The 25915-nt window shown below is 34.5% G+C and overlaps 1 protein-coding gene and 1 long non-coding RNA gene across 6 annotated transcripts in view; one reads left to right on the forward strand and one right to left on the reverse strand.

The window, feature by feature from the left end:
• Positions 1-15500, reverse strand: part of LOC138692005 (zinc finger protein 665-like) — a 125865-nt gene extending 110365 nt beyond the window's left edge. For 2 of the 3 annotated variants that reach the window (XM_069814766.1, XM_069814754.1), the window contains exons 1-4: positions 15403-15500; positions 13767-13958; positions 11645-11727; positions 2012-3415 (exon numbers count right to left, since the gene is read on the reverse strand). Coding sequence is in view for 1 of the 3 variants with exons in the window: in XM_069814760.1 (XP_069670861.1) it covers positions 2182-3415; positions 11645-11727; positions 13767-13958; positions 15403-15498 (1605 nt within the window). In the remaining 2 variants the exon portion in view is untranslated. Of the gene's footprint in view, positions 1-1781; positions 3416-11644; positions 11728-13766; positions 13959-15402 lie in introns of those variants that run through there. The other variant, XM_069814760.1, reaches the window with a different exon arrangement.
• A 5118-nt stretch (positions 15501-20618) lies between these two features.
• On the forward strand, positions 20619-25324 carry LOC138692008 (uncharacterized). Of its 3 annotated transcripts, XR_011330000.1 has the most exons (7): positions 20619-21000; positions 21132-21291; positions 22256-22412; positions 22513-22763; positions 23027-23152; positions 23369-23566; positions 23804-25324. It is a non-coding gene; the product is annotated as an uncharacterized lncRNA (long non-coding RNA). The 3 variants fall into 3 exon arrangements; XR_011329998.1 differs by having other exon boundaries at positions 20619-21291; XR_011329999.1 differs by having other exon boundaries at positions 20619-21291; positions 23030-23152.
• The last annotated feature ends 591 nt before the right edge of the window (positions 25325-25915 follow it).

Below are 25915 nucleotides of genomic sequence, written 5' to 3' on the forward strand. Positions count from 1 at the left end.
TGTAGCTTATCGACTTCTCGACATATTTCTTCATAGAATCCAACAGGTTTTAGGCCTACTTCAAAGGCTGCTTCTCTTTAAAAAACATTTAGTATGCGTGTAAATATTACCTCACCAGGGGTTGTTGGACAATAACTTCATTTTAGTCAAAATTACATAAATTCTTACTTAAGGGGAGAGGATGGTATTTTTTAAAACTTTTTTCCTATTTAGTGTAAAATATTAATTTTTTTGTATGTAGAGAGCTCATAGCTGTGGCAACTCAACCAAATAAAAATATTTTGACAAAAAATATATATATATATATATTTGGGGGCCCAAATTTGAAAAATATATACCCAATCCAGGATTGTACTAAAACCAATATATCTAAACCGTTTTTAAAGATAGATTCAAAAAATGTTTTGCAATGTATTTGCAAAATAATGTTCTACAAACTGTCTGTAACAGAATTTTGAAATTAGTTCCTACGTTTGTAAAATAAACAATTAAAATTTAATAACAATTTTCTGATTTCTTTTCTTCCAAACAAACGGACGCATTTTTAAAATGAAATCAATTAACAAAATTCTGTTACAGAGAAAAGTTTCCTAATAGTCTAAAGAATGTGTGTTCTAAATTTCATGCATGTATCTCTAACAGTTCAGAAGTTATATCCATTTTTGTCTGGCAATGTAGCAAAAAAATGAAGTTACTGGAAACCGATAAAAGCGGGCGAGTGATTTAAAAATCCATAGCGCAGGAAGTTTAAAAATGACGTCTCAACATCCGATAAGGGCACAAATACCGACGAAATGTTATGCAATACATTTCACACATATCAAAGGGTATTTTAAAGTATTTTTTTTTTAATTTAATTTACCGGAAACAACAATAAAAGTGGGGGAGTGATTTAAAAATCCATAATGCAGGAGGTTTAAAAATGGCGACTCAACATCCGATAAGGGCACAAATATCCACAAAATGTTATGCTATGTATTCCACACATATCTCAGAGTATTTTAAAGAATTTTTTTGTTTTTTGAAAATTAACTCATTTTTCACCAAAAAATACCATCCTCTCCCCTTAACAAATTAATTGCTGATTAATATTTATTACATATTATAATGAAACTAACATCTGTCCATTTCTATTATTATCATTAATTGCTCTAAATAGATTTACAAAACCTCTAATGGCAATTACATTAATATTCTCATTATAGAAATATATATTTTAGATTTATATATATATATTTTCTCTGAAACCTCAAATTAATTATAATTGATTGAATTAAATTAGCTCATAAATTAAGTTACTACTTTACCTTATAGCTTTATCTAAATTTAAATAAATACGTAGTTGGTTCGTTATTTTACGACGCTGTATCAACATCTAGGTTATTTAGCGTCTGAATGATATGAAGGTGATAATGCCGGTGAAATGAGTCCGGGGTCCAGCACCGAAAGTTACCCAGCATTTGCTCGTATTGGGTTGAGGGAAAACCCCACAAAAAACCTCAACCAGGTAACTTGCCCCGACCGGGATTCGAACCCGGGCCACCTGGTTTCACAGCCAGACGGGCTGACCGTTACTCCACAGGTGTGGACTACATACGTAGTCTACTAGTCGTCAACTTAACTGAAGAATATTGCTGGAGAAACTTTTAAGTGTAATGTAAATATTCGTAAGTTAAATATGTATTGTATTGATTAAGGCTGGTTGAGTGAAAGAGAAGGCCTTATGGCATTAACTCTGCCAGCGAAAATAAAACATTATTATTATTATTATTATTATTATTATTATTATTATTATCATTATTATTATTATTATAACTTTTGAGAAATATTTTCCGGAGAAATTGCATTTGAAAATTGACATGGCTTTGTAGAGGCGGAAGTTAATGTAGAGATTTCCCGCTTGTAGAATATAATTTGCAAACACACACATAGTATATTAATGCCTCCAACATTTCTCAATTCTAGCATCTCTACTTACAGATGCCGCTGCTAAGAAACACTTTCCGCATACCTCGAATTTGAATATCCATTCTCCTGTGTCTATGGCTGTAGGTTTGTTTAAATCTCCCGTTGCTATGAAACACTTTCCACATATCTCGCAATTAAATTAGCCTTTCACCTGTGTGTATGAGCACATGACTGTATAAATGTTCCGTTCCTCAGAAACACTTTACACATAATTCACATTTTAAATGGCCTTTCGCTTGAATGTATACGAGCATGTTTCTTTAAATATCCCGTTGTTGAGAAAAACTTTCCACATATGTCGCATTCAAATGGTTTTTCGCCTGTGTGTAAGTACACATGTCTGTTTAAAGTTCCCGTTGTTGAGAAAAACTTTCCGCATATCTCACATTCAAATGTTTTTCCGCCTTTGTGTATGTACGAATGCCTGTTTAAAGATCCAGGTGTCGAGAAAAACTTTCCACATTCTTGACATTTGAATGGCCTTTCGCCTGTGTGTTTGCGAGTATGATTTATTAAATCGCTCTTTCTTGAGAAACACTTTTCACATATGTCGCATTTAAAAGGCCTTTCGCCTGTGTGCATGCGCAAATGTTGGTATAAATTTCCCCCTTCTGAAAAAAACTTCCCACATACTTCGCATTTAAATGGCTTTTTACCGGTGTGTAGGCGCGCGTGTTTGTTTAAAGATCCCGTTGTTGAAAAACACTTTCCACATACCTCACATTTCAGTGACGTTTTGCCTTTGTGTGTCTGCTCATGTGTGGTTAATGATTCATTTCTCGACAAAAACTTTCCACATACATTGCATTTCAAAAACCTTTCGCCTGTGTGTAACCGCGCATGTTGGTCGAAATGTCCAGTTGTTGAGAAACACTTTCCACATACCTCGCATTTAAAAGGCCTTTCGTCTGTGTGTAAGCGCTTATGTCTGATTAAATTTCCAGTTGTTGAGAAACACTTTCCGCATACCTCGCATTTGAAAGCCCTTCCGCCTGTGTGTAAACGCGCATGTCTGACTAAATTTCCATTTGTTGAAAAACACTTTCCACATATCTCACATTTAAAAGGCCTTAAGCCTGTGTGTATGCGTAAATGAGTGATTAAAGAACACATTTTCGACAAAAACTTTCCACATATCTCGCATTTAAAAGCCTTTTCGCCTGTGTGTATGCGCCCATGTCTGTCTAAATCTTTCGTTGCTGAGGCACATTTTCCATTAACGTCGCACTTGAATGACTGTTGTTTAGTGTGTAAATGGGAATGGAGTTTCAGAGATTCCGGTGTTACAAAAATCTGATTGCAAATATTACATCTGTGACAATTCTGGCTTTCGTCGCTAATGTTCGGACAGTCTGGTCTGTTGCTACTACACTGTGTCCATCTGTCTTCTTCACCATCAACTGCGGAGCTTTCATGTGGCAGAATCATCTCATCATTATCCACAATACTGTAATGAATATGACAATTTATTAGTATCCACTATAATTAATCAGACAAGATAAAAACATAACACAAACTTAGTCACCCACAAACACACAACAGACAAAACACACGATAATGCGCTTTTCTTTTTGGTGTCTTGGATTTCATACCTTCTGTTGGGGATATTTGGTGTCATTTTTTAGAAAATTGCATTGGATAAATCGTACCCATCAATTTCGGAGAAATTATTAATTTATACATATATATACAGGGTGTTTAAAAATACGGGGCATAATTTCAGGTATGTATTTCCCACATGTAGACAATCAAAATAGTTCATTACAACATGTGTCTGGAAATGCTTCATTTCCGAGTTATGGCCTTCACAACATTGAAATTCACCGGAAAGTTTTTCTTTCCCCAGGTCGTTGTCATTACAGAAGATGTTCAAAATGTCCACCTCCTGCTTGAATACAGACCTCACATCGATGTCTCACTGACCTGCGAACACGATCCCAAACTAAAGGAGTATTGCGTATGTCCTCAGGTCATGCCACAAATCGATTCTGAAGGGATTCCAAATCAGGCACCGGAGACGAATAAACCAATGATTTTAAATGGTCTCACAAGTATAAATCGAGAGGGTTCAGATCAGGTGAGCGTGGAGGCCAAGCAATTGGGTCACCTCTACCTATCCATCGATCAGGAAACCTTCGATCCAAGTACCGGCGAGCCATACGACTGAAGTGTGCAGGAGCGCCATCATGCAAGAAGTGAATGTGTTGACGATTGATCAGTGGAGTGTCTTCTAAAACATGAGGTATGGTGTTTTCCAGGAAGTTTGTGTACGCCTGCCCCGTAAGTCTGTTTACAAGTACATGGGGTCCAACTAATAGATCACTAATGATACCGGCCCACATGTTGAGGGAGAACCGCACCTGGTGATGAGATGGAACAGTTGCAAGTGGGTTTTCATACGCCCATACATGCTGATTGTGGAAATTTGTTATGCCATCTCGCGTGAACTGTGCTTCATCTGTAAATAATACTAAGGCAGGAAAGTTCGGATTTACACCACACTGCTGCAAGAACCACTAACAGAACCTAACTCGTGCAGGGTAATCTGCTGGTGACAGGGCCTGTACACGTTGCAAATGATAAGGATACAATTGATACTCTTTCAACAGTCTCCAGACAGTCGTATGAGGAACATTGACTTGCAACGCTACCCTTCGTGTGCTGATAGAAGGAGTCATGTTCACAGCCTCCAGAATCTCCTCCTGTACTTCTGGAGTTGTAGATCTTGGTCGTCCCCTTCCCAAACCAGGAGAGTTAAATTTTCCATACTCGCACAGACGGTAATGGAGACGTACAAATGTCTTCCGATCTGGACATTGTCGCTGTGGGTACCTCTCCTGGTACAAACGACGAGCCAGCACAGCATTGCCGTCCGCCTTACCGTACATGAAGTGTATCTCTGCCAGCTCTTGATTTGAATACATGTCGCACAGTCTAACGCCTACACAACACTGAATGTAACCTTCGCCTCGGAATGACCTGTCAGAGTGCCCTCTTAATGTCTCCTTTGACGGCAATGACCCGCGGAAAGAAAAACGTTCCGGTGAATTTCAATGTTGTGAAGGCCATAACTCGGAAATACAGCATTTCCGGACACATGTTGTAATGAACTATTTTGATTGTCTACATGTGGGAAATACATACCTGAAATTATGCCCCGTATTTTTTAAACACCATGTATATATAATAATAATAATAATAATAATAATGGCTTTATTTAACCTGGGAGAGTTAAGGCCGTAAGACCTTCTCTTACACTCAACCAGGATTAAAACTTGCTTACACAGTTGAACAGAAAACTGGATCGGAATTAATTAATTACATACTGATACAATTTAGGTACATAATGAGATCAAAAGAGGTAGTTACATAAAATTTACCTCATAAAATAAAATAAACATAGTGAAATACATATTAATATTGTTAGAATCAAATACGAATCACATAAAAACATAAGCCGATAATTTAATAAAAAAATGTACACAGTAAAAATAAAAATAAACACATTAGTATTAGATTACAATTAAGTAGGATTTACATAATTAAACCAGAAACCGAGAATTGAAAAAAACGTACACAAAAATAGATTAATAATAAAAAAACAACACAGTGGGATACATATTGGCGTTAAGTGGTAAATAAACACGATTTAGATAATAAAAATAAGAAACAAAAAAAAAATAAATACAGTGGAACACATTCTATTAAATATTTGCAACGCGTTAGGTATGGCAACGCATCATAAGATATTTTTCTAATTTACATTTAAAGGAAATTAAAGTTCGGCAGCCCTTGACTTCAGGTGGCAGAGAATTCCAGTGACAAGAAGTAGCAACAGTGAAAGCTGAAGAATAAAGAGATGATGTGTAGAGTGGTATTTCTAGCGTGTTATCATATTGTGACCGAGTATTTAAGTTATGATACCGAGAAAGACTGTGGAATCGGACAGATAAGTAGGAGGGAGTAGAGGTGTGCAAAATTCGGTATAAGAGAGAAAGGGAATGTAACTTTCTCCTCTCATTTAACCTGAGCCACAATAATTTGTAGAAAAAAGGCGAAATGTGATCATAGTAGCGGACTTTACAAATGAAACGAACACACGCATTATGAACACGTTGCAGTTTCTGGGATAAATCCACCCCGAGATCACTGAATAAAGCGTCACAATAATCGAAATGAGGCATAATAAGAGTCTGCACAAGCGTCTGCTTTAATTTAGCTGGATATTGGTACAATCTCTTTTTATATATATCTTATTTAATGTTATATTTTTGTTTTCTTATATTCTCCAGATATTGATCAAGATTCAGTAAATTACACAATTTTCAATTGTATGACTTTTAAATACAGTTCTTCTGATATTGTTTTGTGTCGTAATTTGATTTTTCGCGAGTGTACACGCTTGCAAATCTACTTTTGCGTTCCGAATAAGTATTATAGTTGTAACTTATCTGTAGTAATGTCACGAAACTGAAGCGAGTGGATTTATCAACAGTAATCTCACTAGAGGTTTTAATTCTATCGATAAATCTGCGAGTCGAACACGAGCAGATTTATCTAGAGAAATCAAAACTCGAGTGGGATTTAATTGACTATTACACGATTAGAAGAAAGTATATAAAGATTACAAGTACCGAAGTACTCCAATACAATAAAATATTGACTTACGAAAATAAGAAAGTGTCTTCAAAATTGTACAATCTCAACATTATAAATATTACGCTAGTAGATAGCAGAAGTGTGTTATTATTAGCTGTTGGTATCAGTTGTGCCAACTATGGAATCTTCATTCAACTCTGTGGACGGTTACTAGTCAAGAAGGCTTCGTTGATTCACTTTCATTTTAATAAAAACAGTTGTATTCCACTTCAATTATCCCGATCCCAGTAATCAACGTCAATTGACAGATGATTTTCAATAAATCTTAGTATTAAACAATCTCTGATACGTGACTATCCATAATATCATATAGCTATAACTTAACCTAAATAATATAAACGAGTATTAGAAAAGTTTTAATTAGGGATGATGAAATGAAAGTACAATTTTCAAATTTGAATGTTTTAATGGTTGGTGGTTCAGTTGATGTTATATTGGACGTGTGCGTAAAAGAAGTGAACACGTTGATGTACATGGTGTAACCAGCGAATAGGGATTATAAAGAATGGACACTGAGCTAATTTTCCTGTGTTTTGTTTCTCTGTGCGCCAGCGGCTAGTTCCACTTTCAAGCGCTAGAGGTAGTGTAATCGAGCATACGCTAAGATAATAATTGAGAATAGAATTAAGATACAGGATCCAAACATCGCCTACCTTATTGCATAAGCCAGTAACGCTTTGCTTCAAATAAATTCAAGTTAACAGCTTTTCCTTATTTCTCAGTGACAGACTAGTTGTAATAATAATATTTTATATTTCACATATCATAAATTATATTATAAAATAATATAATACATTATAAAATTACGATCGAATTCGTTTAATATTTGTATATAATCTAATATAGGTATATGGTTTTACTTCTCGTAAGAGTTTTGTTTTTCCATTTTCAGCGCTATCAAATCATTACATATTTTAATTGTTGTTGGGGTCAACGTCTCAACTCTCATTATAAAGGAACTCTAGAGTCTAGACATTACAGTTAAGACGGATTTATTATTTTATGGATCCAATTCATTTTGAGTACATAATGTACCTAGATGTATTAATTGTATGTGTTATATTTCCGCTGTGTCGACTGCTAGCTGGTGTGATGTCAGCGCCAACTCTAGGGAGAAGGCAGAATCTGACGCTCTAGCTGGCTTGAAGGTCATTGAAATCAGTCCAGCTACATCAAAGGTACCGACGCGAAGTGTCCATTCTTTATAATCCCTATTCGCTGGTGTAACCCTCAACTGATTCAGAATTTCCGAATGGTGGTCTTCATATATGGCCAGTGATCTTTATTAATTCTTGTTCTTGAATGCCAATGCGAGTCATATTTGAAAGTGCCGTGCATCGACTGGAGTGGTTTGTAATTTTCTGTTTTTTGACGTCCAGACCAGTGCAGTTTGAAATGTTGGCAAACAAAGAAACAAATGCAAGGGTAGTGATAAAAATAAACACATGCTAGGGACGCGATAAATTTGTGCGATAAGCACGCATGATTGGTTGAAAGACGTCCTTTCGTACCGTTTTATTGTTCAAAAGTAGCGTGACGTAGCAAAAGTGTAATAGTGTAGGAAATCTCAGGCCTCGAGTGGCATTTATTAGGACTGCTTCGTGAATAAAATAAAAATGTAAATAATATATCCCTAAACTTCGTTCACAAAATGTTAATAATTCTATATTAACGAATACTTAACCTATTCAGACATTGTGAAGTTGAAATATTCGTAGATGAATATCGATTACTGCAATAAAGAAATTCGATATTAATATTCAGTAATCCCAATTGCGAAAAGCGAAATACAGGTTAAACAATGTCAATTACATGTACTGCACTTTTCTCTTACTATTATAACATAAATACATTTCCATTATCTGCTGAAATCATAAATTAATTTAACGGTAACAGTGGGGACAGCTATATACCAATGCATTATATTCAAAGCAAGACATGTTGCTACACAGTGAAGCCATCTCTGTATAGACAGGGCTAATTATAACACGAATTTTATTACGCATACGGAAGGCAGTTTGATCAAAGACCTTATTATTACTATGCAAGGTCATTGGGTTTGATATGCGATAATATTACATAAATTTGAACATCTGACTTTCTATTAATTGTTTCATTTCATTCACAAAACACAAATTTTATAGGCTACAATATAGGTCAAGTTACCTGTGGAAGCACGACCATTGTCAGCTGTGTCTTAATTCGACCGTTACAATCAGTGCTACACGAAATCATTTTTTATAGCTCGACAAACGCATTCTCGCTGTAGTGTGTGACGGAACTAAAGCTGCATCTACACAGTTCAATATTCCAATCGCGTAAGCGTGCAATCAGGGAAGAATATTGAAAGAATCAAGTTTAAAAGGTACGTTCGATTAAGATGCAAGAAGATTTTGTGTCTACATGGTGCGCCGTTTTGAACGTCGTCTTCACTGCGTAAATATATTAATTAATATTAAATATCAATCTTACATTCATTGCTTTAAAGTTGAAAGAAAAGTTTAACCGTGTAGTTGCACGTTAATGTATCCATGATCATCAATTTACGGGGAAACAGTTGGCAACAACGATTAAACAAAAGAACGACCATGCGATAAATTGACAGCGATAAATCTAGCTGCAAAAATTATCGCTAAGAGTGACTGTGATTGGTTGGAATTCAAAATTTCATTACACTTTATTGGTCGAAAATGGAATGACGTCATATAAACGAAATAGTCAATTAAATATAGTTGTAATTACATCGTCACTCATGTCGATTAACTTTTGAAGGTTGAGTGTCGCACAGGAATAGTAATTTCAGAACGATCGTGTCTGAAACCGCCTGACGTTTTTCTCACAGTCTAGTATATACAGTCACGAAGCTTAATACCTACTAAATATGCAAACGTAAACAGTTGAAATATGCATCCATAGATAGTTGCTCACCACCAGGATCGCTACTATCGCCTCATCACAGACTCTTTCCCTAGCACACCATAAAATATATTGTACTTTCGATATCGTGTTGTTTTGAAAAAATTAACACCTTCCTTCCACTATTGAAATATGAAATACGTAAGGTTTATATATTGTTTTCATAAAATATATATTATATTCTATAAACTCACCTTCCTGGATCTTTCGGAAGGATAATTCTAACCTATTTTTCTTACAATTTATAGTACTACAAAACTCTCCTTGTCCCATATTATTATTCAAATTATTGTATTTTAGCCAATTACAGTTATTACAACCGATAACGAACCTTTCACAAAAATGCGAAATACGGCACAGACAATGACTTTTCTATCTAGACCAGGCCGCAATGTTTGTTCGGGTTTTCTATTTCAGTGTATGGAGTTCAGTGAAATATCATAACTTTATTGCGTATCATTGCTAAGTTTTATTTAGTGTAATGTGTTATAAGTTCCGTTTACTTCTTGTTGCATAATATGTTGCAAAAATAATTACAAAACTGTGTTATTTTAATGTGAAGAGAATTTTACATGTTAACATAATTTGTTCGCGTCAACATTTCAAGTTTAGAATGGAAGCTATTTTGAGGTTCAATAAAAAAGAATTTATAATGTGATTTCAATTTAGAACATCAACGATCCTTTAATTTTAGACAAAACATTTACCATACCACTCCTATGAAATTAGTGTACGTACAATTGTGTTACTTCAACTCTTAAGTAGTAGATAAATACAATAATTCAGTACTCAATTTTAGTATTAAAATACAGACAAATTGAATGTCCGGGGTATCATACATGATATTATGCTTAATTATAATGTATGATTGCGAATTTAGGAATATAAGTTAAATATAGTAAACATAACCTATAATTTTCATATGAATGGCAAGGCATTGGAGATCGCTAAATTTGGACAGAAAGGGGCAACTGGTACAGTAAACATAACCTGTAATATCAACATATCTAAATATCCGTACGGTGGAATTGAAAATTATTGAATGGTGCATAAATGAATGTACAAGAATTTCGCAATATTTAATCGAAATAAAGGCAGGTATTACACATACGAACAACGTAATTTTCAGACCATAAATAATATTACATCTTAACTCGCAAGTAAATTATATCTGAAGTGTGTCATAATCATTGTTTTAAATTTTATTAATGCAATTACGCTACATTTTAGAGAAACATATGTTACTGCTTATGCATTCCAATTAATTTATATGGTTGAAACGCCGCCCTTCGTGATCGGGTTAAGTGAGTTACATGGCCTGCCTTAAGGCCTGTATTAGATCAGGATGGCTGTGTCACAGTCTATTGTTTCTAGTACTCACAGCTCTCCAAGCGGCTAGCAACTATCGCGTGACTTGGAAAAAATCACCCCAAGCTTCGTGACTGTATATAGTAGACTGTGGTATTCTGATATATTCGAGATGTGGAGAGCGAGTAGAGAAATCAAATTTTCAATACTAGCAAAATGGATGGTTGGAGTCGAAAATATCGATTTCCGTATTTTGTCAATTATTATAGGTTAGTTTCTCCTATTGACGCTGATATCGATATAAAAGTTTCTTAAATATGTAAAAATGTATTGATGGTAACAATGTAACACTTTAGAGCTTGTTTTCCGAAAACCCTTCATTTTCGTGACAAATATTCAATTTGCAATAACTCAATCACTATTTTAGTTAGAAATCTAAATCCGGTACGAAATTTTTTTTAGAATTTAATGCTGAATTTCAACATATCATAAACTCCAAATGTTAAATTTGCGAAGCGCGAAAAAGAGCTGACTAGGACAATGCACAGGGATTGCATGGTTCTCGAAGGACAGCAGAATTGCAATTCCGCAGATATAGCAGTAGTTGTTGTGTGTTGCTTGCCATGGCATTGGTAATTTAGTGAATCTTACGTCATTTCAGTACCAAGATCAATAACCACACAAATATAGCAGATAAAAAATACTACCATACTTCATAAAAATTATTTTCCACGTCGTCACTAAATGAATTTCTATAGGAATGGAAGAAACTAAACCATCACAGTACACTGACCTCTCTGACAACACTTCATCCTCTTCTGACGATACTTCCACTTTCTCTTCCTGCTGAACTGTGTCAAGATTCAACAAATCTTCCTGGAAATGTGAGGAAATAATAAACAGAGTCAATATGTCAGACACCTCACTATTCAAACCTAGTGAATGCAATGTAAATTTTAAGTAAGGTTATAATGACTTTTACACAAAATCCAATTGGTTGCAACGAACTGCATTTTGTTACTTCCTTTGTACGTATTTCTTTAATTTCGAGATATCTGCTTTTATTCTAAGGTATGTAGTAAAGTTGTAACTATGAAAATATGAGCATTTCACATATAAATAAATAGAGTGCAAAACACTTAACCGGAATTTGCAAGGAATATCTTGAGTAAATATACAGTAAAAAAACTTTTATATTGCAATAATATATATTGCTGTTCAATGTCTTATAAGATTCAAATTCATAACCTCCAACACGACTTCATCTTTTGACATAAAGAAAATAAAGGTTTAATCATCGTAAATGCAAATTAATTTATAATATACTTGTTGCTTAGAATTCTGAAGATTCATAACGACAAATGAATGCAGCTATGGATCCTGGAATTCGTCGTCAAAGTGTAATCCTATAAAACAAGAGAAGATCAGTTTCGTGACCGATAACGAAGACTTCGGAGATTGAAGTCCGTAGGAATCGGTGTAATCGACGATTTTATAATTATAAAAAAATTTCTATGTGAAACAAGTTCTGTCAAACAAGTTGCGACATTATTACATTATTACAATTATTGTTATTCTTACGACATTCTATCAACTTTACTTTTTAACTTCGCTCTAGAATATGCTATTAGGAAAGTTCAGGATAACACAGAGGGTTTGAAATTGAATGGGTTACATCAGCTGCTTGTCTATGCGGATGACGTGAATATGTTAGGAGAAAATCCACAAACGATTAGGGAAAACACGCAAATTATAGTTGAAGCAAGTAAAGTGTTAGGGTTGGAAGTAAATCCCGAAAAGACAAAGTATATCATTATGTCTCGTGACGAGAATATTGTACAATATGGAACTATAAAAATTGGAGATTTATCCTTTGAAGGGGAGCAAAAATTCAAATATCTTGGAGCAACAGTAACAAATATAAATGACACTCGGGAGGAAATTAAACGCAAAAAAATATGGGAAATGAATATTATTCGGTTGAGAAGCTTTTGTCATCTAGTCTACTGTCAAAAAATCTGATAGTTAGAATTTACAAAAGTTATATTACCAGTTGTCCTGTATGGTTGTGAACCTTGGACTCTCACTTTGTGAGAGGAACAGAGATTAAGGGCATTTGAGAATAAGGTTCTTAGGAAAATATTTAGGGCTAAGAGGGATGAAGTTACAAGAGAATGGAGAAAGTTACAAAACGCAGAGCTGCATGCATTGTATTCTTCACCTGATATAATTAGGAACATCAAATTCAGATGTTTGAGATGAGCAGGATATATAGCGCGTATGGGTGAATCCAGAAATGCACATAGGGTGTTAGTTGGGAGGCCGGAGGGAAAAAGACCTTTTGGGAGGCCGAGACGTACATGGGAAGATAATATTAGAATGGATTTGAGGGAGGTGGGCTATGATGGTAGAGACAGGATTAATCTTGCTCAGGATAGGGACCAATGGCGGGCTTATGTGAGGGCGGCAATGAACCTCCGGGTTCCTTAAAAGCCAGTAAGTAAGTAAGTATTATTACGATATTATTTTTCTACAAAATTACTTCTTAATAAACTTAGAGGACCTCCAATTATCTTGTGAGTTTTGTATAAGCCTTTTCATCTCTTTGAACACATCATTCAATAACTGGTATACTAACTCCCTGATTAATAAATACAAACTAACAAATCCTGAAAGATGATATGAAATCTAATCCTAGGCACAATTGTCTCAGTGTATACGAGATAATTGTTTGTTAGATTCCAGAAATAAAATAGCGATTTATTATTTTATTTGAAATGTAAAACGAAAACCGTCTAAGCAGTGAACAATATGTAAAAGTAAAAACGGTCAATACAAATCGAGACTGTTAATAGGTCTGACGTACCTAAAATCACGCTATTGTAATATGTGAATATTGACAATGAACTACTTACATCAACTTCTGTTTTCACAGTAGGAGAGTTAACACGCACTGGTATGGTGTCATCAACTTCAGTTTTCACCATAGGACAGCTGATAGGCACTGGAGTGATGTTTTCAACCTTTATCTCTGATTTCATATCATAACTCTGGTCCACGCATTCCGTCTTCATGTCCGTCACTTCCAAATGCGATAAATTCCCTTCCTACAGAACAAAAACACATCGTGAATAATTTTATTTGCTATTTTCCACATGACTTGATAAGTAACTTCGGTCAATCTAGTTCTGCATGGCAGTCATTGCCTAAATTTGATCATAATGTGAACGCCAGTAAAAGAAGCAGATCTTAAATCCTCGGTCTCATCTTGCCATCGCCAATTCCATGGACAAGATAACTACATATGTAATTCAATTTTCCTGCAAAACACCTCATAATTAAGGCACGTAACACATTTGCAAAGTTTTCGCCAGCGAGAATGTGTTGCGAGAAAGAGGCGAAGAGCCTTCCTCCACACACTTGGCGAGTTCTCGCTATCACAGATCACACCTCGCTATGATCATCTATGCACTGCCTTCATGCAGAAAGCATTTTTCTGATTATAGTAATCACTCGTTGGGGGAAATATTATAGGTTATGTATTTACCCATATAAAACCTGTAAGTATATTGTCGTACTTTACAAATTACGTACGAACGCTATGTTGAATCAGAATATTCAGACGATGAGGAAATGGAGTTACATGAACATATTTCGTTAATGAAAAGAAAAAGTAGGCCTAAAATTAAAGCCAGAAATATCTGAAAGTCACATTGTATCTTACGAAAATAAGGGCGAGTTTTGGACACTGGTTCCGATTTGAATGATGATACGTTTAGGCGTTATTTCAGGTTGAATGAACTTCAGTGTTTTGCTATTAATGATATTATAAAGAATTCTTCGCTATATTCTGATTAAAATTACGTAAACTATTAAGACATATAGATACATTATTTCAAATGTTTAATCAATACTATTAAATCTCATCAAAATAAAATATAGCCCTATTTATTTTCAGACAATCTGATATTTCTCTCGAGATTTCTTCTTTGAGTTTCGTGTTTTTATAGTTTTCATCCCGTGTATCATATAAATAGGCCTACGGGTGACATCGTACAAGTTCGATAAGTTTCTGACTGCAATTATCAGCCATCTTTCCTCATTTTCAAATAAAAACAATACAATTCATAGCCACCTGTGATATCTTTTTCTACATTCAATCGTGATAAAGAGTATAAATGTCAAACATCTTTGATAAAAGCATCAAGAAAATTCGCTGAGCTACCGATTCCAGCGAGAAACTCGCGCGAGGTTTTTGACTTGAGCGATAATCTCTTCCAGTGTGTGGACGTCTATTTGAATCCATGTTATCAATTTTTTAATTTTCTCGCAACACATTTCTCGATGGCGAAATCTCTGCAATTGTGTTACGGGCCTAATCAGAGTAGAACCAACGCAAATTTCATAATGATAAGAACATTTAATGACGCGATACAATACACAGCACGAAATACAAATTTATTCTACATAATACAAAGTGCGAAATATACGCTTTTATCCACTGTTCGATAAACACACAATCAAAACACATAGGAAGACTTTTCTGTTTACCTCTGATGAAGCCTTATTCTCTTCCATTCTGTCCGTGTTACCATGCGGTACTAAGCCCAAAGGATCATCCTCAGGTACTATCTTGATCACATCCATCACAACTGAAAGAAGAGGTTATGTAACTGACAAAGATTGCAGAAATTGAACTGCTCAGATACATTTGCTACAACGATAAAATTGGAATCGCACATCCTCGTACACATTTTCAAACAAATGCTGTTCTATAAAACTATTATTAATATATAACTTGCAGATTTCAGCTGTAGTCCCACTACAAAACAGAAATCAATTGAGGCATCTAGTATCGAAACCTATTAAGGAAAAAAGAAAAAAAAAATAGCTACAAAATCGGCTACATGATCATATTAATCACTGAATATAGGATCGTGCAACAAATCGATCTAGTCACATAGACTGAAGGGCGAAGTTGTTCTTTTCCCGGAACAGTTCCGGCTGTTACGGTTCCGGAAAAATACTATGTTCCAAATAACAGTCCCGAAATAACAGTTACAAGTAGAGATGTGTCTGAATCGTTCACTGATGCGAGCTATCTCTTTGACTCTCGTTCCATTTGAGGAGTCGTACAGTACCCTCCCTCTATCCCAAGCAGCTCGCACATACATTGGAGCAATCATATCTCGGACTCCTCTTAAAATACTTTATCGGCATGACGACATTGCACACGTTTCTCAATAGATGACATTCCAATGCACATTCGAATCTGTTTGGAAACTTGTTGTGTATGCGGACAGAAGCTTCATGTTTATTAGATAAACAGCTGTTGAATACAAGGTCAGATTGCACCACTAATTGGTATATGAAGTCATGAAGACACGGTAACCAACTAAAAAATTTAACATCTCATTTAAAACGTGTAGTATGTAATTTTTGTTCTCCGTGTTCCGTAGTAAAAAAAGAACTAAAATTATTAATTTTTATTTTTACGTTTCTTAATGCTTAATTATGATGATAATGATTACATTATAATTTGATACATAATAAAAATATATAACTACTGTATATATTTATACATTAGCAGTAGTGAAACCTGAAATTCCCACACTTAGTAAAATGTTAGAAACGCATCTGTACCAAAGTGTAATAATTTAAACTTCGCATCACACCTCGCTCTCTGTCATTACTTATGACCATTCTACAAGGATTTCAATTTCCATGCTTCCTCATCCATTACGTGAGAATTCCAAGTTCCAACTTGTTCCAAGTACAACATAAAGAACAACGAGAACAGTGTAGCCGGAGCTGTCATGGTTCCGACTGTTCTCTGTTGTCTCGGAGTCGGAACATGCCTTGCGCAACGCAGTACTGCGGGCCCGCAACAGCTGGACAAGTGAGCAGCTCGGAGTCGGAACACTGTTATTTCGGAACAGGAGGTTCCAACCTACTGTTCATTTTTGCAACAGTTCCGAGACCGGAACAGTTCCAAAATAACTGTTGTGTTAATTTTTACCCACCTTTAGTCACGGCAAGAAAAGATTTAGAGCCCTCCAATGTTACCAAATCAGTAGAGAACATATTTTCTTATTCTTGAAATCCTTATACTTCATTTTTGTGTATTGTATTGTACTTATTAACATACCATGGTATTCATACATTGCTTACAGCTAGAACATGGAACAAGTCAAAAAACTTAATACTATTATAAAGTTTTAATTTATAGTCACAGTCTAGATGAAATATATACACACGAGATTTACAATATAGTCTACTAGTACAACACAAAGTTTTAGTATCAATTTCATGAAGTGTTATTGAATGTCATGAATAATCCTACAGAATAGAAGGCGTGAGAAATTAGGTACTTCTTTAATTTGGCCCTAAATAATTTTATGTTTTGAGTTTCATTTTTTATATCGATAGGGAGGCTATTAAAAATTTTTACTGCCATATAAGCACTCCTTTTTGATAGCACGATAGACTTGCCGATGGAGTATGAAAGTCATTTTTTTGACGTGTATTTATGCTATGAACTGTTGAATTAGTTACAAAGTTTTCACGACTACATACGAGGAAGATTATTAATGAAAATATATACTGTTAAGCCATGGGCATTATTTGTAGTTTATCACAGGTGGCGATGAATTGTATTGTTTTTATTTGAAAATGAGGAAAGGTGGCTAATAATTATTCCAGTCAGAAACTTATCGAACTTGTACAATGTCACACATAGACCTATTTGTATGATACACGGGGTGAAAACTATAAAACATGGAACTTAAAGAAGAAATCTGGAGACAAATATCAGATTATCTGAAAATAAATAGGGCTATATCTTATTTTGATGAGATTTAGTAGTATTGATTATCTGGGTAGCTCAGTTGGTAGAACAGCTGGCTACGGACTGGAAGGTCCGGGGTTCGATCCCAGGTGGTGACAGGATTTTTTCTCGTTGCCAAACTTTCGGAACGGCCTCGAGGTACACTCAGCCTCCTATAAAATTGAGTATAGGGTCTTTCCCGGGGGTAAAAGGGGTCAGAGCGTGGTGCTCACCATACCACCTCATTCTAGTGCCGAGGTCATAAAAAGCATGGGGCTCTACCTCCATGCCCCCCCAGTGCCTTCATGGCATGTTACCGGAATATCTTTTTCTTATGTCTTAACAGTTTACGTAATTTTAATCAGAATATAGAAAAGAATTCTCTATCAAATGAGCCGCTCAGAGCAAAAGTGGTGTAAGTCAAAATTGGGTAATGAAGTTTAAAGTAAACATTCTGTAAAATACAGATTGTCCTTCTTGCTTTTCACTGACTACCAATAGTTTAAATAAATTGAATATTAATTGCTACTTTGCGCTGTATTCTACAGAATGTCTACTTCAACCCTCATTATCCATATTTGACTTACACAACTTCTGCTCTGAATGGCTCATATCATAAATGGCAAAAAAAAAAAGAAATAAAAAATAACCGTGGTCCATTGAACCTGAAATAAGGCCTAAACGGATCATCATTCAAATAGAAACCAGTGTCGAAAACTCGCCCTTTTTCGCAGAGGCGTATACTGGTTAAAGGGTTTGGGCTACCGCTGACCCTATTATTACACAAAATATATCTAACAATTACTTTAATTTTAATTACTATAGTAAAACTAATAATACAAAATTATTATATTATGTTATATTATAAACTTTTTCTTTTGTAATTTCCTTGGGCTACCGCCGGTAGCCCGCAAAATACGCCCCTGTTTTTTCGTAAGATACAATGTGATTTTCAGGTATTTCTGGCTTTAATTTTAGGCATACTTTTTCTTTTCATGAACAAAATATGTTCATATAACTCCACTTCCTCATCATCTGAATACTCAGATTCAACATAGCGTTCGTACGTAATTTGTAAAGTGCGACAATATACTTACAGGCTATATATTTAAGTACGACAATATACGTAAATACATAACCTATAATATTTCCCGCTACGAGTGATGCTTTCTGTATGAAGGCAGTGCATAGATGATCATAGCGAGGTGTGATCTGTGATAGCGAGAACTCGCGAACTGTGTGGAGGAAGGCTCTTCGCCTCTTTCTCGCAACACATTTCTCGCTGGCGAAAACTCTGCGTGTTACGGGCCTAACAGAAGCAGATCTCAAAACAGTATAAGGCCCTTAACACACTTGCAGAGTTTTCGCCAGCGAGAAATGTGTTGCGAGAAAATAAGAAAATTGATAACATGGATTCAAATAGACGTCCACACACTGGAAAAGATTCTCGCTCGAGGCAAAAACCTCGCGCGAGTTTCTCGCTGGAATCGGTAGCTCAGCGAATTTTCTTGGCACATTTATCAAAGATGTTTGACATTTATACTCTTTATGACGATTGAACGTAGAAAAAGATATCACAGGTGGCGATGAAATGTATTCTTTTTATTTGAAAATGAGGAAAGATGGCTGATAATTGCAGTCAGAAACTTATCGAACTTATACCATGTCACTTGCAGGCCTATTTATATGATACACGGAATGAAAACTATAAAAAACACGAAACTTAAAGAAGAAATCTGGAGACAAATATCAGATTATCTGAAAATAAATAGGGCTATATTTTATTTTGATGAGATTTAATAGTATTAATTAAACATTTGAAATAATGTATCTATATGTCTTAACACTTTACATCATTTTAATCACAACATAACAAAGAATCCTCTATCATATCATGAAAGGCAAAAAACTGAGGTCCATTCAACCTGAAATAACACCTAAACGTATCATCATTCAAATCGAAACCAGTGTACAAAACTCGCCCTTATTTTCGTAAGATACAATGTGATTTTCAGATGTTTCTGGCTTTAATTTTAGGCCTACTTTTTCTTTTCATTAACAAAATATGTTCATGTAACTCTATTTGCTCATCATCTGAATACTCAGATTCAACATAGCGTTCGTATGTAATTTGTAAAGTACGACAATATACTTACAGGTTATATATTTAAGTACAATATACGTAAATACATAACCTATAATATTTCCCCCAACGAGTGATTACTATATTGAGAAAAATGTTTTCTGCATGAAGGCAGTGCATAGATGATCATAGCGAGGTGTGATCTGTGATAGCGAGAACTCGCCAAGTGTGTGGAGGAAGTCATAATTAATCAGAGTAGAACCAACGCATATTTCATAATGATAAGAACACTTAAAGACGCGATATAATACACACGAACAGCACGAAATTAGTACATCCTACGACTTTTTATGCTGGACCATATTTCTAACTTGAAATTATTCAGATGTATACATTTTATTTGTATCTGACAAGATCGGAAGTGACTTTGTTGTGGATCGTGAATTGTGAGATGTGCGCAGACGCCAATGTATTGATTTTTTTTCCGAGAAACAATAATGTCATTGACCTTGATGTAATGCCGTTAAACTTGATACAACCTTGATTATTGAATTCGACATTGAAAAACGAGATGACAAATTGAATTTATTTGAATATTATTTACAATTAACGCTAATTATTATAGTAAGAGAACATAACCTTCTGCGACAAAATTGGATTTCCAGCCTCCGTGACTTTACGCTAATTCTCTTTCGATTGCATATCCGAGAATAATCGATACTTGCGGTTTTATAACGGTACAAAGCAGACTAGTCATTGGCTGAACACCTGTAAGCTGAGTTGTCATTGGCTGAACACCTGTACTTTAATGAGTAGGTGCATTTTAATGACATGCATTAAAGGACTGCTACCAAGTGTATAGGGAAGACCAGGTAACTTGATACCCTAAGGGTGAAACCTAACCATTTTTCCCCCATTACTACAAATGCTAGTGGATTATGGTGATTTTCTAGTTTGAAGGTTGAATTTTCTTTTGCCAACTTCGTTTCGAATTTCGATACTGACAAATACTATAAATGGTAGTGATTTTGTAACTGGTATGTTGGCAGCTGAGGCAAATATCGACAATATTTGCCGGTAATGGAGTTCCATGAAATTAAAATTGTACTAGATTTCTCAGCCGGTTACTGGAAGATAGTGAAATTCGAACTTATTAATAATTAATTAATATTAGTATTAATATTAATACATAATAGTTATTTTATGTGTTGCGTTGTGGTTATAATTCAAGAATAGTCAGGTAAGTACGAATAAATATAATATACTTGGGCGTGATAATGCACGTGGGTAATGGATAGAAATATTATTTCAAATTTTAATGAATTTCTTTCGTGTTTAGATTTTTATTACTATGTCAAAAAAATGAAATAGTGTTGCAGTGACTCCTCCAAGGAAGAAAATGTGTGGCATTCAGAGTACGCTTCAGAAATCTGTAGTTCACGTGTATAATGAGTTGAAGAAAGAAGATAATGAAGAAGGAATTATGCTAACGGAGACAGCAATTACAACCAGAATAGGAAAATTATTAGGAGTAAGTATTCTTAAGCATACATTTCAAAGTGGTATTCAGTTTTAGGAGTTTGCACTAATAATTTCATGATTGTGGTCAAACAAAACAAATTTTTAAGTTAGGCCTAGATGTTTAATCAAGTCAGTGATTTTCATATTGCCAAACTAAATACATTTAAGATACTGTAATACTGCAGTAGGTGATAGCTTAAATACATTTACAAATTAGACGAACAAATAATCAAACAGCACGAAAGTAAATTTCCAGTTTTCTCTTTTAGTATTAAATTAACCGTTCAGATCACAATTTACATGCCACATCGGCCGAAGAAAATACAAGTCATATTGTAATTATTAACTTGATATTGCAGCAAATATTACATGAATGTTGGCCTGTTATGCTGCTTAAAAATAATTCAGTTTTATATAATAACTATATAACATACTCTATAAAGCATAGGAACGTTGACTCTGGCTGAATAATTTATTCATGACTGGTCTAAGTAATATTAAATATGGTGTTTCTTCAGAAAAGCTACCCCACCCAAAGTACTTGTTAAGATATAACACTCGAGAGGACGAGGACGCACTACTGGGAAACTAACCATTTCTCTTCGTCATGGACCTCTCGCATGTTATATTGGTAATTAGTAACAAGTTTGAGGGAGGGACTACAACAATGCATTAGAATATACAGGTAAGTGTCAAAGGATTTTTGTGCTGAATGTATTTGTGGCTGTGCACTAAAACCACGTGTTCATCACTATGTAAATATCACAGAAATCAATTAAACAAAATAAAATTATGCCTTCTTTGATGTAGCTTTTCTGGAGAATTACCTAAATATTAGCCTACTTAAACCTATCGTAGACCCAACCTAACATGTTGATCATTTTCTATTTATATAGCTGCAAATGTTGGTATCATGCATGAATTTTATGATATAACAATTTTTAGAAGTGTTATGTTATTGTTTGTTATTACAGCTTGGCTTTACTACAGCCACGAATGTGATAAATTCACAGAAGGGGACCCCACTTGTGACACCAGGAAAACATAGACTACGTAAACATCCAGTGACTGATGCTGATGATTTTACGAAAGATGCAATTGCGAGATTTATTTATGACAAGTTACATAAAGGTAGGGAAGTTACAGGAATTATTGTGTTGATTTATGCAATGTAATTCTGATATTAGTCATATGTATAAAAATATGGCATAATTTTCATTTACTGTTACAGGGGAAGTACTAACAGCAGCAAAAGTTCTGGAACATATGAATGATGATTATGAAACATATTTATTTAGAGTATCCTTATCATCGGTGAAAAAAATTTTGAAAGAGATCAAATTTCTATGGAGCAAAGGGGATCCTTATACACATGTACGAGAAAGTGATGTTATTCGTTTTTAAGAGAATATATAAGAAATGTGGAGCGTGAGAACCCTAAACCGGTAGTATTCTTGGATGAGACTTGGATTTTTATGAATGGTAAATTTCAATGTATTGTGAGACATTGAATGATTGAATTTTTTACTAAGAAATAGGTTAACACTTATGTGGAATATGAAATTGCAATTAATATAGGCTACTAGTAATGAATTCAGGTTGGAACAACATGTTTTGCAATTAAATAGTTTCATATTATAACTAGAGGTTAGTTATAAAATTCTTGAACGGTTTTCCTGTCTTTAAAATTTTTGTGTCTCTTAGAGTGTCAATGTGAATTGCTTTTCTCTCTCTGTTTTTTTAAGTAGGATCACCCACTTATTCATGAAATAAACCAGGTGAAGTTTCCAGTGACATGAATGGTGTTATTCATAGACCAACAAATGAGGGTGGAAGATTAGATGCCGGAACGAAAGGTGGATTTATACTCGGTAAGTTATATTGATTTATATTTTACATAAATTTGGCAAGAGTAATTTTTTAAATCAGGGTACAAAAATATAAAAATTGGTGACTAAATAAAAACGTGGGAAAGCCTTTCACCAAAGAGGATCTCATGTCATGTTATGTTATGTTTTATTTTTTTTATTTAAATGCTGTGAATTCATGTGACGTAATTATATGCCCAGGTATAATTTTTATTGCAGGTGCTGATTTAATTTTTTCATGCAATTGAAAGAAAAGTCAGGACTACCATAGTGCCCTGTAGTTGAGAAGTGGGTGCAAACACAGTTATTGACCTGAGAACATTAGGGCAATGCGTTATTGTCATGGATAGTGCTGCATATCATAGCAGACTTGTGAAAAATCAGCCAACAACAAAATGGAGGAAAGAACAGCTACTGGTGATTGCAACTGAATATAATAGATTTGTTGTACTAAATGATAAGAGTTGATGGTGTGAAATCACCGTTTGATATTATATTTCAATATTAATTTCCATACTTTGCAGTTATTATTATTATTATTATTATTATTATTATCATCATCATCATCATCATTACTACTACTACTACTATTGCAACCGTTTCTCTTATTTCTCATAATTAGGCATACTTATAGATGCTACTTTTTTCTTTCAGGTGAAATTGAATCTACATAAGAATCCTAAAACAACAGAGTCTTGCCAATTACTGTTCTGAAGCGGCCTTGTCTTATGTATTGTGTGTATATACAATTAATTCTTTCAGTTTTTTTTTTTTCCCCCTTTAATCTAATGAAGTTGTTGGTTGATTGATACCAAGTGTTCAGCAGTTGATGTCATTTGTTATCTTGCACTCCAATATTTAACCAGATGATTGAAAGCTGTGTAAAGTTAAACAGTCAAGACAATGATCCATATCTTCATTGAGATTTCAGAAATGGCATGGGGAGATTCTGAAATATCAGTTCTTTGTAAATATTTGAGACAATCATGGCCTGTAATAATATGAGTACTGCCACTGTAGATTTTCATAGAAGTTCAGTTATTAAATTAGGTGTATTATTTTTACTATGTATTGTACTATATTTTTGTTTCGCTTAATTGATGAATTATATATGCTGTAAATTCAATAGTAGACTGTAGGCCTATAGCTTAACTGATGAATTGTATGTGCTATAAATTAAATAGTAGGCTGTATACCACAAGTGATGAATTGTTTATGTTTGTAATGTGAAGTAATTTGCATGATATTTATTATCAATTTCTGTATATTTCAACTGATTGAATTGTTTATACTTTTAAATTGAATTAACTTGCTTGCTATGTATTATATTTTATAGCTTAACTGATGAATAATTGTTTAGGTTTGTCAATTTAATAATCTGAGTGCCATGTACTTCATATTTTTAGTGGAGCCACCAATGTAGCTTAGTCGGTAGACTCGTTGGCCTGCAAATTCAGAGCTGCACTCGAGGGTAGTTTGGATCCTCCATTTGGTCTGATTAGTTGGTTTCTTCTGAGGATTTTCCTCCCTCGTGGAGTGGATGCCGGATGGCCTATTGCAATTTTTTCATTTGCTTTAGAATCATTCCGATTTTTGTTACCATATTGTCATGTTCTGATCTTGTTATTCTTTTAACAGTGTGGTAAGATGCAGGTATAGATAACCTTACAGTAATTTTGCTACCTTTCAACTACCTCATTACTTCCCACTCCATAAAGTTCATGGATCCACGGAAGTACCAGTCGTCGATGTAATTCGACCATTTTGCTTAAAATATTAAAACACTGTAAAATATTGAGATTTCATGCTGTTACGTCCAATACTGCAGCAAGAATATCTGATTTTGAATCTGATAGTATGACAGCCTTCTCAGATTTATGAAGTTGATACTGGAGATTTTGTAAGCTTAAAAGTGTATCTAAATTTTCACTATCAAAATTAGTCAGTGTTTGAAGTTAGTTAGTTAGTTAGTTAGTGGCGTTTAAAAAGGGCGCGTCAGCTACTATGGCTATTTGCGCCCTTATCTAAAATCTTTCACTAAACACAAACACAATACAATAACCAGAAAGTTTAAAAAACTAAAAAGCGTTGTCACGGTTAAAATGGGGCAAACAAGTGTTTGAATATAATTCCCTGTAAAAGGGAATATACTGGTATTGTACTACAACACCACTACATCTATGGCTTGGTAAACAGGATCCATCTATAAAAAATACTGTATGTAGTCACTCACTGACCAGATCATTTATCGTTTCTAATGATTTTTAAAATGTCTGGAGAAGTATCACATTTCTTAACATCATCTGTTAAAGTTAACTTATATACTATTCATTTTGAAATAACTTGGGATTGTGTTTTATTAGTAAAGTTTCCCTTGATTGAGCAAGTTTGAGTTCTCCAAGTAGAGTCAAAAAGTCTGTTGGGATTTTGGCTCAGTTTTTTTAATATTTGTGGACTGTGATTTTTTGTTCTAGACAACCATATTATCTGCAAATGATGAGATTATCATAAGATCTATTTCTTTAGTTAGACCATCGACATTAATATTGGAAAATGTATTCCTGAAAACAACAATGTGGGAAGCCCAGATGAATCTGTCTCTATTTACATATTTGTGACAATGAATCAAATAATCAAGTCACTGACCCAGTGTAACACTTTATCATGGACACCCTAAGTTTGCAATTTCTTAAGTGATTTATATTTACAGAGCCATATGATCCTTGAAAATAAATTAAAATTGCTAAGGTGTTTTGTTTTCTGTTT

The sequence above is a fragment of the Periplaneta americana genome, chromosome 16 (assembly GCF_040183065.1).
Source record: "Periplaneta americana isolate PAMFEO1 chromosome 16, P.americana_PAMFEO1_priV1, whole genome shotgun sequence".
Classification (NCBI taxonomy): domain Eukaryota; kingdom Metazoa; phylum Arthropoda; class Insecta; order Blattodea; family Blattidae; genus Periplaneta; species Periplaneta americana.